The sequence below is a fragment of the Bidens hawaiensis genome, unplaced genomic scaffold (genome assembly GCF_021521415.1).
Source record: "Bidens hawaiensis isolate Kalapana, Puna unplaced genomic scaffold, B.hawaiensis_p1.1 tig00015610_1, whole genome shotgun sequence".
Taxonomy (NCBI): domain Eukaryota; kingdom Viridiplantae; phylum Streptophyta; class Magnoliopsida; order Asterales; family Asteraceae; genus Bidens; species Bidens hawaiensis.
In genome coordinates this window covers 269,606-282,515 of record NW_027492396.1, presented here as the reverse complement: position 1 = coordinate 282,515, position 12,910 = coordinate 269,606, and the positions used below count along the sequence as shown (strand labels likewise).

At 37.2% G+C, this 12,910-nt stretch overlaps 1 protein-coding gene across 1 annotated transcript; it reads right to left on the bottom strand.

Moving 5' to 3' along the window:
- Positions 1–10,318: 10,318 nt before the first annotated feature.
- LOC143549477 (uncharacterized) lies at positions 10,319–12,707 on the bottom strand. The gene is made up of 4 exons (XM_077040378.1): positions 11,435–12,707; positions 11,126–11,317; positions 10,629–10,766; positions 10,319–10,512 (listed from the first exon to the last, which is right to left on the bottom strand). Exons 1-4 carry the CDS (start codon positions 11,885–11,887, stop codon positions 10,405–10,407), a joined length of 891 nt encoding a protein of 296 aa, XP_076896493.1. The 5' UTR covers positions 11,888–12,707; the 3' UTR covers positions 10,319–10,404.
- Between the last annotated feature and the right edge of the window lie 203 nt (positions 12,708–12,910).

Below are 12,910 nucleotides of genomic sequence, written 5' to 3'. Positions count from 1 at the left end.
TATATTAATTAACTCTGTGATTAAAGATTGCACGCTTAACCTTAACGAAAACGATTTTCTGATTGACCTCATCCCTATGCCTCTTGGAAGCTTTGATGTTATTATTGGTATGGACTGGCTTTCGAATAATCGCGCCGAAGTTATTTGCGCCAAGAAATTGATTCGCATACCTCGAGAAAATGGTGATCTTCATATTTACGGCGAAAAACCCTCCCGCGGTCTTAAACTTATGTCTTGCGCCGAAGCCCAAAGACTCATGCGGAAGAAGTGTGTTGCATTTCTAGCCCATGTGGTTAAACCTGCTGAAGAAAAGAAGCTTCGCGATATCCCTGTTGTGCGTGATTTCCCTGAAGTTTTTCCTGATGATCTTCCTGGTATCCCTCCCGCTCGTGAAGTCGAGTTTCGTATTGATCTTGTCCCTGGTGCTTCCCCCGTGGCTAAATCTCCTTATCGTCTTGCACCCGCTGAGATGCAAGAATTGGCAAGCCAACTTCAAGAGTTGACTGCTAAAGGATTCATTCGCCCTAGCTCTTCGCCCTGGGGTGCTCCGGTGTTGTTCGTTAAAAAGAAAGATGGATCGTTTCGCATGTGTATTGATTACCGCGAGTTGAACAAACTCACCATTAAAAACCGGTATCCCTTACCACGTATTGACGACCTCTTTGATCAACTCCAAGGTGCCTCTTGTTTCTCGAAGATTGATCTCCGCTCTGGCTATCACCAGTTGCGCATCCGCGATGAAGATGTTCCGAAGACTGCTTTTCGAACTCGTTATGGCCATTTTGAATTCTTGGTCATGTCCTTCGGTCTAACCAACGCACCCGCCATTTTCATGGATCTAATGAATCGGGTGTGTAGGCCTTTCTTGGATAAATTCGTGATTGTGTTTATCGATGATGTTCTGGTGTATTCTAAGACCAAGGCCGAGCACGAGCAACATCTTCGGTTGGTGTTGCAAAAGCTTCGAACCGAGCAGCTCTATGCTAAGCTTTCCAAGTGTGAATTCTGGTCTGATGAAGTACAGTTTCTTGGTCATGTTGTAAACAAGATGGGTATTCATGTCGACCCATCCAAGATTGAAGCAATCAAGAACTGGATTACGCCATCCTCTCCTTCTGAGATCCGTTCCTTTCTAGGCTTAGCTGGTTATTACCGGCGCTTTATTTCGAACTTCTCGAAGATCGCTTTGCCTTTAACAGCTCTGACGCACAAAGGTAAACCGTATATTTGGGGCTCGAAGCAAGAAGAAGCCTTTCTGACGCTCAAGCGTTTGTTGTGTGAAGCTCCTGTTCTTGCACTACCTGAGGGTAATGATGATTTTGTCGTGTATTGCGACGCATCCAACCAAGGTCTCGGTTGTGTTCTTATGCAACGAGGCAAGGTTATCGCTTATGCATCGAGGCAACTTAAGATTCACGAAAAGAATTATACAACTCACGACCTCGAACTTGGTGCAGTTGTTTTTGCCTTGAAGATCTGGAGACACTACCTTTATGGTACTAAATGCATCCTCTACACTGACCATAAAAGCCTTCAGCATATCTTTGATCAAAAGGAACTTAACATGAGGCAACGCCGATGGAACGAACTCATCAGCGATTACGATTGTGAGATCCGGTATCATCCTGGTAAGGCTAATGTGGTAGCCGATGCGCTCAGCCGAAAACCCTGCCAACTTAACTGTATCTTGCCGCGCACCCAGCTTCACTTCGCGCCGATTCAAAGCAACCTTGAATCGCGTATTCGTGACGCGCAGCGCGCATCCATCAGTAATGGTAACCTTCGCGCCGAGTTAGCGTGTGGCGCGGAAGCACTCTTTGTCCCTAATCTGAGTGGAATTCTCTGCTATCTTAATCGCATCTGGATTCCCTTTGATGAGAATCTTCGCGCAGATATCCTGAGTGAAGCGCACAAATCTCGGTATTCTATTCATCCTGGCGCTGATAAGATGTACAAGGATTTGCGCATTACTTATTGGTGGCCCGGTATGAAAAAGGATATTGCTGTGTTCGTAGCTAGATGTCTGACTTGTTCTAAAGTAAAAGCTGAACACCAACGCCCGTCTGGTTTGCTCGAACAACCAGAAATTCCTACGTGGAAATGGGAATGTGTAGCGATGGACTTTATTACCAAGTTACCTTTGACAGCAAGCAAACATGATAGCATTTGGGTAATAGTGGATCGATTGACTAAGTCTGCTCACTTTCTGCCCATTCGTGAAAACTACCGTGTTGAGCATCTCGCGCAGCTTTATGTCAAGGAAATTGTCTGCCGCCATGGTACTCCTTTGAGCATCATATCCGATCGTGATGGCCGTTTTATATCTCGCTTTTGGAAATCTCTCCAATCTGCGTTAGGAACTCGCTTGGACATGAGTACTGCATATCATCCTCAGACTGACGGACAGTCTGAGCGAACTATTCAAACTCTCGAGGATATGCTCCGATCTTGTGTTCTTGATTTTGGAGGTAATTGGGATTCACACCTGCCTTTGATTGAGTTCTCTTATAATAACAGCTATCATTCCAGTATCGGTATGGCCCCATTTGAAGCACTTTACGGTCGTAAGTGCCGCTCCCCGATCTGTTGGAGCGAAGTGGGTGAAACTCAAATCACAGGACCCGAACTTGTTCAAGAGACTACCGATAAAATCGCCAAGATCCGTGATCATCTGCTGACTGCCAGAAGCCGACAGAAGAGTTACGCAGATCGTAGGCGAAAGCCTCTCGAATTTCAAGTTGGTGATCTTGTTCTCCTCAAAGTGTCGCCTTGGAAAGGTGTTGTCCGCTTTGGGAAGAAGGGTAAGCTTGCTCCTCGTTATGTTGGTCCATTCAAGATTCTCGCGCGTGTGGGAAAAGTTGCCTACAGACTTGACCTGCCGCCCGCGCTCAGTAATGTGCATCCAACGTTCCATGTATCCAATCTCAAGAAGTGTTTAGCTGACGAGAACCTTCACATTCCACTTGATGAAGTTCAAGTTGATGAATCTATGCATTTCGTTGAGAAGCCTGTTGAGATTATGGATCGCGAGGTTAAGCAAACCAAGCGCAGTCGTATCCCTATCGTGAAAGTTCGCTGGGAGTCCAAGCGCGGAGCCGAGTTTACATGGGAAAGGGAAGATCAAATGAAGATCAAGTACCCGCACCTGTTCTCTGCGCAACCTACTTCGAGATAAATTTCGGGACGAAATTTCTTAAAGTAGGGGAGACTGTGACATCTGCCCTGATCCGACCCGACCCAGGTACCCGTTTCTCTGACCCGATCTCTTTCTTTTATAATTTAATATTTATTTATACTTATATTTTACTTTTAATAATAATATATAATTTCCTTCCCGCCTCTTTCTCTCTCTTTCTTTCCGCCGTCCCCTCCCTCTTCCTTCTCTCATTCCGCCTTCTTTTCCCTCTTGTCGCCGTCCCGCCCTTAAGCCTTGTTTCCCTCTAACTCTTTGCTTGTCCTTTGGTTCTTCCCGCCTAAGGATGTCTGCAGCTCCACGCGCCAGACTCCTTACATGGAAGCCTGCGTGAAGACATCTTGTTCCTGCGATGCGTGAAGAGAACTCTTCCCGCAGCGCGCTAAGAATGCATGTTCTTCCCGCAATGCGCTAAGAATGTATGTTCTTCCCGCGATGCGCTTAGAATTCTTGTTCTTCACGCAGCACGCTAAGGATTTGTGATTCTTCCCGCAGTACGCTAAGGATTGTTGTGCCAGCCTTCGCGCTCGCGCACTTAGCCTTCTCGCGCTAAACCCCTTTGAGTTTTCTTCTGTTTAATCTAGCCGTTTGCTTTTGTGTTGTCTTATCTTTTGAGCCGTTGACCTAACCTATCTAATGTCTGAATAGTTACTTTCGGCGCAGCATGCGTACCAACCCCATTGGTTGGTAGAAAAAGTGACTGACATTATCTTTTGAGATCTGCTTTTGCCATGCTTGACCAGTACCTTTATCTGATCCGCCCATGCTTTTTACTGTTCCCTGTCAGCTTTATCTTGCCCCCTGCAGCTGCCATATCTTTTGATATCTTTACTTTTCAGAACTTTTTACCGTTGATATCTTTACTTTTACTTTTTGAGATCTTTTCCCCTTTTTCTAGGGTTTGTGTCTCCTAGGGTTTTCCTATAAATAATAATAATATTTTCATAACACATCACACACAAACACTTAATCTCTCCTGTTCTCTTGCTCCTTGCTCTCTCTGCCGTCTTCCTCTCCTGCCTCCGTCTTCCTCCCTGTTCTTCCCTGCTTTTCCGGTAATATATATATATTATATATAATAATTTACTTATTAATTATGCTAACTTATAATCAAGACTTAAAACAGATCATTAAAACAATAATCTTATTTATAGGTTAACTTGTGCTTGTTTAAAGTTGGTTCTTGCTTTATCTTACACCGCATCGTTTATCAAGTGAGTTATCTCGTATCTAATCCCTTTTTATTTTAAATGCTTTGGGATGTTCATGTGTTCATACAAAACTTGAGTCTTAAACTGTTTATGAACTTTAGTCGCGCAGTATCCCATGTGTTGAGGACGTAGACTTGGCTGTTTATTTGTATGTGTGGATCATTAACCGTATTGACGGTCTATTCCGCAGTTTTCATGGTACCATTAGATGAACACGGGAGAACTATCGTTTATGATTTTCTCTTTTGTATACACTTGCACAGTTAGTCTTGTTTGTGAGCTCAATTGTGAGCACTGGCAGTCTTGTCTCTTAGAGTTGGTCCCGATCAGATTACACCCTTGTTGAAAACCAGACATACACATGTTGCGCGCAGATTTATTATTATCTATGTATTGTATTAAACTTGATTTCTCACCAACACGCAAGTGTTTGACGTTTATTTTAACACATGTTCAGGTTTGCAGTAGCTGTTTTGGAGCTTGTGGACACGTAGGACGTTTTTACTTTTGGACCTAGAATTAAAATGTATCAAGACAAGTTAATATTGTTTGAATGTTATAATTTATAATATATTGACTTATGTTTGATTTATGTTCTTTATTTTCCCCGCTGCGCTGTGCGCGATAAAATGTGTATTAATAAATATTGACACCAATAGTGTCGCGAGTAATGAAGCAATATGTGGCGCCCCGATGTATAATCCGCCTTTGGTCGGGGTGTTACATCCACCATCATAACACCTTCCAGTCATCATAATCATCAATGTTATCTTCCTTGCAACAATCAATGAATCTATTTAAGATCAAGATGCAAGGTTAAACAGTTTGTAACCATCTCTGAGAGTAGGGTTGTGTTTGTAAGCAAGACATTTTGGTATTTTGAATTTTTACATTGGAACTAAAGTTGATTAACATTAGGTTAATTAATCTTTTATGTTTATTTATGCATTTAACAATTTTTCAATATTAAATGTTTGTGATTTTATCAGCTTATTGATTTGTGGTCATCAACTTTTAGAATTAAGTTCTTTGAGTCATTGGCCTGTTTATCTTTAGCCATTAAATCTCTTACATTTACCAAACCCCTAAAACTGGTAATCAATTAGGTTATTATTCATCCAAACCAATTGTTTGGATTAAGTTTTGTCAGTTAGTAATGTCAAATATCTAGTCTTTTGATTATTAGTGTAATCAAACGAGTTTTCCAAATAGATTTAATCAATTGGTCTGGTATGCTTCACAACCTGAAACATGGAGTTTGGTTACTTTTCTCAAATTGTTTACAACCAAATCATTATTTAATCTGTTTGGCATCGTTTGTTCACCCTAGTATAATTAATTAAAAAGTATTAAATTTGATTAACAATTTCCACTGATTCCCTGTGAATTCGACACCTTAATCGCCCTGCTAATAAATGTGTTTTATAAATGTTTTTGATTGACCTTTCGACATCGATCACCACATAGCCACGTATCATTATATCGTTGAATTTCCATTGTAGATAATTTTTCAAGTCTTAAAAGTTTTTTATAGAAAGGATATAATTTATTCATGGTTCGGCGATCTTCTAATACGTTTTGTACGTTTTGATGTTTCATGTTTGCCAAAATAGTGATGGTTGAGGGCTTGAGGTGTTATCTTAAAAGTTTTTTTTTTTTAAAAATGATATAAACTAAGATGGTTATTTTTAACTTTTTATATATTTCAAAACTAGTAAGAAAATAAATGACAAATTTTTTGTTTAAATATTTCAAAACTTGACCAAATTTTTTATTTCGAGTTTTCTTATATTAGGGGCTGTTTGGCAAGTGCTGAATCATTAAGTGCTGAACCATTAAGAGGTCTGAATGTTTAAGAGGGTCTGAGCCAGTAAGATCTGAACAAGTTAAAGTCTGATTGGTTAGACATCTGAATAACTATGCAAAATGACTATATTACCCCTCTGAATAATCTTATGCTGAATTAATGTATCAGTTTGGTTAGAGCTTTGAACGATATATAATTAACAAAAGAATTGATCATGAACTTGCTTGGAGCCTTTTTATGTTTAGATTGTGTAGTTGACACCTTTATTTTTATGTTTCTTATCCTTTTTATAATTTAGATTCTTATTATGAGACCTTATATGTATACTCTCATACTACTAGGAACTCGCGCGATGCAGTGGCGGCGACAATTTGCAACACATTACTTGTTTCAATTTGTTTGTCAATTGTTCATGCAAAACATTGTGCATAATTTCAATCATTAAACAGATCAATGTCATAACTAGTTTCAAAACCACATCCAAAATCGAAACTTAAAACACCCCTGCATCTATTTCTTTTGCACACCACTGTTCCTTTGCAAAACTTATGTTTCCACATCATCATCCTCCATTAAACAATGGAGGATTGGCAAGAAAGCCTTTTTTTGCATCTAGTAGAAGAAAGCGTCCAGTGACCTACATGCTACCGATACCGTTTGCAACTTTGCATCCGTTAAAGCCTCTCTAACTTGTCTGAAAAAGGTAGAAAAAGAAAATCCATGAGTAAACTTCAATGCTTAAATTTAAAATTAAGAAACAATTATACATTAACGATTCACTTAGTAAATCGTTACAATTTAAGCTTTACAACTAAGTGAAGCTTCGGTTTTAACATCTTAACTAATTTATTTTAGTAGCCATTGTTTTGATGGAAACGCCACCATCTTTCACCAACCTATTTACTACCAAAAGTCAAAACTGGACTTTTATAAAATATATGACAATAAATAAATAAATATATAAAAATAAAGGGATCAAACAAAAATATCATCACAGGCAAATTAAAGAAATCCATGATAACGGTCAAGCTAAAATGTACATGTCTAAAAGGGTTGGGTTGAACCAAAAACACCTTTAGTCCAAATCTTTTTTTACTTTATTTTATAAATGCATACAAGTTATATAAATCAATAACAAAACTTTGTAAATATTACCTTTGAACTTGTGAACTAAATCAAGGCCATCAACAACATGAACACATGAATCTGCGGATGTAACGAACACTTCTAAAGTAGTACAGCAGCAAACTGTAAAATGTAATATGAATTTGCAGCTAAAAAATCAATGTTGATAATCAGTGTCAGTAACTTGATTTTCACCGGAAAACTTATCTTTATGTAACGGGAATTCTTCCTTTTGTTCTGCAAGTTAATTAACTTTTTAGCTGCAACTTATTTTCTGCACATTGGTTCTACATTTTTAGTTGTAAAACAATATAATAAACTTACATTTTGGACAGCAAACGCAGCAATAAGTTTAACACACTCGTTCATGATATTTATGATATTTTTAGTTGCAAACAACATAATAAACTTATATTTTAGGATAGCAAATTACAGACACAAATTTAGCATACTAAATCACCATTAATGGCTAATATGTAACCATCATCCCATGTCTTAACAAACAACAAATTTGTCATATCCCTTCTTTACACTTTATATTATCCAAGTTCATATTGTTATGATACGTAGGGATGGGCGTTTCCGGTACGGGTACCGGTACCGAACCGAACATATTCGGTACTAGTACCGGTACCATATATTTCCGAATTTTGGGATCGGTACCGGTCCCATCCCGAGCTCATCCCTAGTTGAGACGTTTGCTAATAGGTTAAAATAAAATCAACTTACCTACTGTTTCCAAATCTTTTCAACAATGCACTATGTTAATTCTCGAAGTTCATATCCTTGTGAACATAGTGTTTATTTATGTAATAGCCCGTATATGAGTTGCTCACTGCATATACTTCTAATTATTCAATAAGAAAGCATGTACATTTTACCATATATAAAACTCTTTGATTCTGTTTGCTTTACATATTTATGTATAACCTGTATACAAGTAATTCACTATATATACTCAAATGATTAAAAGTTAAATTAGTCATTTATTCAAGACATTTTATCAAATACCTTATGTGCATCATAATTTTGTTTACAAAACAATTGTCTGTGGGCTCTTTCAACTCAATTTTTCTTCACAAACTTTATAGAACCAATTTAAAACGAAAATAAGTTATTCATGCACATTGTATTATGTTTCAAGCATACATAAACTACACATACCAAGGGTCCCACCCTATCTCGAAACCGCATTCAATTGTAAAATTTTCAAGGAATCACAATGCTTGTGTGGTTTATGAATGAACCAAATGTGTAAAGATCATATTTAAGCATAGATCTACAACAAAACTTACGCTTTCATTTCAGATTCATCTCAATATAAAAGCAAGATTCAATCAAATTAAACTTAACATCAATTAGCCGTTAGAACCATAAACCCTAGCTTCTAGGCCTAGCCGTTCAAACCCTATAGGTTGTGAAACAGAAATCGAAGAAGGAATAAAAATCAAACCTGTTTGTGCTTGGAGGAATGGTCCTCTTTTTCATTCAGCTCCAAATACAAGCTGACTGTTTTAAACAAGCCAAACACTTCATGGTATGATCTTTTTAGATGGCTTAAATTGGATTGGTATGTTAGCCAGCCAATCCATTTAATTCTATTATTTCGACTGCATGTTTTTTAAACTTATTCTATCAAAGAGATTTTATCATTAAAGTAGATCTCTTTTATTCACTTTATGATGCTGGCAAATCTAATTTATAGAGAAAAAATAATTGTATCTATATTATTCAATTTACAAAACTCAAAGTGAAAGGTCTTGGGTTCAAGTTTGACATGTGATAAAAAAAGGGGTTTTAGGTTGAGCCACAGGGTTTTTCATATATGACGGGTTTCCTTCTGAGGGTAGTCTTTGGTCTCGGGGAGTAGAGATGAGTGGGTGGACCAATGACCCATCAATGATCCAAATTAGCCGTTCAAAAAATATATAAGAAGGAATACTAATAACAAAAGACCACTTGCTTTCAAAATTTAATTGTGATGGCAGATTAACGACTGGAAATTTCAGAAAAATAAGAAAAGTATATTCTTCTTAAGAAAGCCAGACAAAAATAAAGAAAATGGGAAATCGAGCGTTTAAATCACTCAAAACATCTGAAAGACTATAACATAATGAAACCATCAACATCATCTTGTCCAGTTTTTGCCTTCGCTTTGACCTTTCCCTCTCCCTCTTACATTGTGTTCCCAAATCATTTTTAGGGAGAGAATCAGATAAATGAAAGAAAATTGAAAATATTTGTGATTCTATGTTTTTTTAGTGAAAGGAAAGAAATAAAAAAAAAAGAAAGGAAGCTTTTAATACTTTCAACCCTAACTTTTCTTAAAAAACATAGAAAGTAGGGGGCGCAAAGTTGAATAATACTTTTCTTTTTCTTTCAATCACTTGCTTTTTTCTCCTTAATTTTCCTTTCTTTTCTTTCGTTTATTTATCTCTAGAGCAAAACAAAATAGAAGCTGCTTTTCTTTTTTCCCACGAATTGTTTGTAATAGGGACTGCAAATCTGCAATGCTTCTCTTTTATCACGTTTGCAACCTTTAATCCTTAACTCTTCAACATCTGTTGTCATTAGCCCCATGACCATTGACTATATATGGTCAGAACTTAAATAAAGACACTAAAAATAGCCTAGTTGGTTATCTTGTCACATACCAATTAAAAATTATATTAAACAAGAAGATATTATTATTTGATTATTTCACTTTATCAAACCATATGTAGGAGGCTAAGTTTGTGTATTTTTAAGATGAAAGGATGAAAATGAAATTCCAAATACTAAAAGTTGTAACATTTGGTGTAGATTTTTATGAATTTTACTTGAGTTCGTTTGATAGAAAAATAATTTTTTATCGAAAATGTGAGAAAACATATAACACATAAATATGCTGTTTTATATGTAATACATATCATGGTTATCTAAACCGTATAACATAACTTTTTTCCTCTCTCTATTATATATAGTGAGCGCTACGCAGATTTGTATCGAATTCTTCAATCACCTTTATGACAAAATTTTCTGTTTATTTTATGCAAATGATACGTATATATCATGTATGACAAATGGGTTCAAATCCATGACTGAATCGGGTAATTGCATTTGAATGAATTTACTCCACTTATATGTGCCAAGATGTCCGATGATTCAAAATTCTCTTCTTCTTCCTTAACCACTTCCTGTTGATTCATAAGAAAACATGATGGACAATCAATAAATCAACGATCGCTAATTCGTTTAGTAATTAATATGGAACGGTCGATATGTTTTCCTGAGTTTATGAAAGGTGCATTACATGGAAATTCCGTTCGTCTTCATCCGTGTCTTCTTCGTGGTTACTGTTGGTTCTGTTGTTCTCCCCAAACTCGTCGTGCTTTGCAAATCTTCCTCTTACCCGTGGCCTACTATCCGCTAGAGTTTTCCGGCATGCGTACTGTAGAACAAGTTCCCATATCATAATTTGTTATATCTAACTCAAAACTGACAGGATATTTGATATAACATTTAGAACACACACACGCACAAAAAAGAAGAATAGATGTTTAGTTAGACATAATTGTTTAATATATCTTGTTGTATATTTTTAACTTTATAGTTCCAATTTAAAAAAAAGGTGCGTTAAAAGGGTTATGTTCGAGTTCATGTTTCTAACACGATTTTCTAATTCATGTAACGTTTAATACGTGAATCTACTAAAACGAATCATTTGAGACTCCTAGTTTAAATGATCAACAGATAAACCATTTTAATAAGCAATCTCAAACATTAAAGTTGTAGTTTTTGGTTTTGTACCTTTATTTTCTTGTTGAAGTTCCTTTCATTTCGTTTCTTCATGTATTTGTTGATCTTCTCTTTCCTTTCTTCGCTTGTGAGCTTGTTGGTAACTCTCAAGGATTCCGACTCCAAGCTCGTGATCTCAGACGCCAGTGGAGTCGTAGAACTCCCAACTCCGTTCACAAGGTGCTGACTCTCATTGCTAAACACCTTAACCATAACACATTTTCACCCAAAAGGTACGGACAAAAACCACATTGTTAGAAACTATAAAACATAAAGACTACATGTGTTAGAAACATGATCATATGACCTTTCTAGATGTACCTGAAGATCGTTAGAGTTGTACGGAGGTAGAAGATCATTGCAAAAGATTCCAGTGTTGTCTCCATGAAATTCTAGTTCATCAATTTGAATGTCGTTTCCTAGAAATAAGTTCCCGCCTTCAGTAGGCATCGGTAGGTTGGAACTCATCGAGGGATCGATGAAAGGATAGTTGGAAGATAACATATTATCCGGTAGCATGAACTTGGAAGGCGGCATAGGAGATATGATGTCTTGTTCACAAACGTTTAGCATTGTTGTTGGTCCGACAATAGGGCCAGCATTACCATTCGAAAGAGCACTAGGGCATGAAAACATAGGGTCGTTGATTCGGTTTTGGTTTTGGTTTTGGAGCATTGAGAGATCGAATTGGTCTTGGTTACTAAAAGGGTACTGACTGTTAGCGAAATGAGAAGTGGTTGTGAGGTCAAGAGGAGAGATTTTGTCTTCAAACATTAAAGAGAAGTCATTGTTGTTGTTGTTGGTGGGGGCGGGGGTGACAGTGACAGTGGTGGAAGCAGTAGTGGCACTGCTATCCACACCACTCGGACAATATAATGGTATGGAGGGATTTATGTTGTACGATGATTGTTCTTCATAGCAACCGTTGGAACTAGAAGCAACTTCAGAGTTATGTAGAGTTTCTTGAAACAAATCAGAATCACAAAACTCTAGTAGTTGAGCACTTAACGGGCTTGACACATGTCCCTAAAAAAATAAATAAACCGATATTTAGACCATGACATGCTCACATGAGTTAAGAACACGTGTTAGTAATATAAACCTTGTGTGCGTACTAAAAAAAGTAATATAAACCTGAAGAAACAAAACCGTTTTTACGAACTTTGTACGGTGGTTAGTCATTCGTGGTATCAAAGAGCCGACTCAAGTTTTGGACAAAACCTGAGTCTTTTTGTACTAAGCAATAAAAAGGTTCTAGTCAAATGGTGCACCGTGTGGCGCATGAAAGCTAAGTGGACCAACTTACATAAAACCAAATTCGATAGTGAAAGAAGAATCTTGATCCGTTAAGTGATGAGACTATTCATGATAATCATATGTGTAGGGGTCAGATTCTATTTATATATACACATTACACATACATATATGATATTATTCTTGTCAGAACTCAGAAGTACTTAACCAATTAAAGTTTGACCAACTTAAAGAATAAATGTTACTGTTATGTTATGAATAAAACTTTGTGTCACTGTCACGTTATTTTAGCATAAATATATGAGCGAATAGAGCAACATCCCTTTTGTGGCCTTACCATCAATGGTACTACAGAATATTTGTTTATCACCATCGGTTGGTGACTGCATCGGTCACGGTAATTTGATTTGGGACAATTTATTGATGAATATTATTGAGGGGTCACTGACGAAACATTGACAGTTGACGACACCTTTTGCAGTGTCGTCTATAGACTTCTTTTTCGACAGACTACGAAAAAATTCATTTGTGACATATTACCGA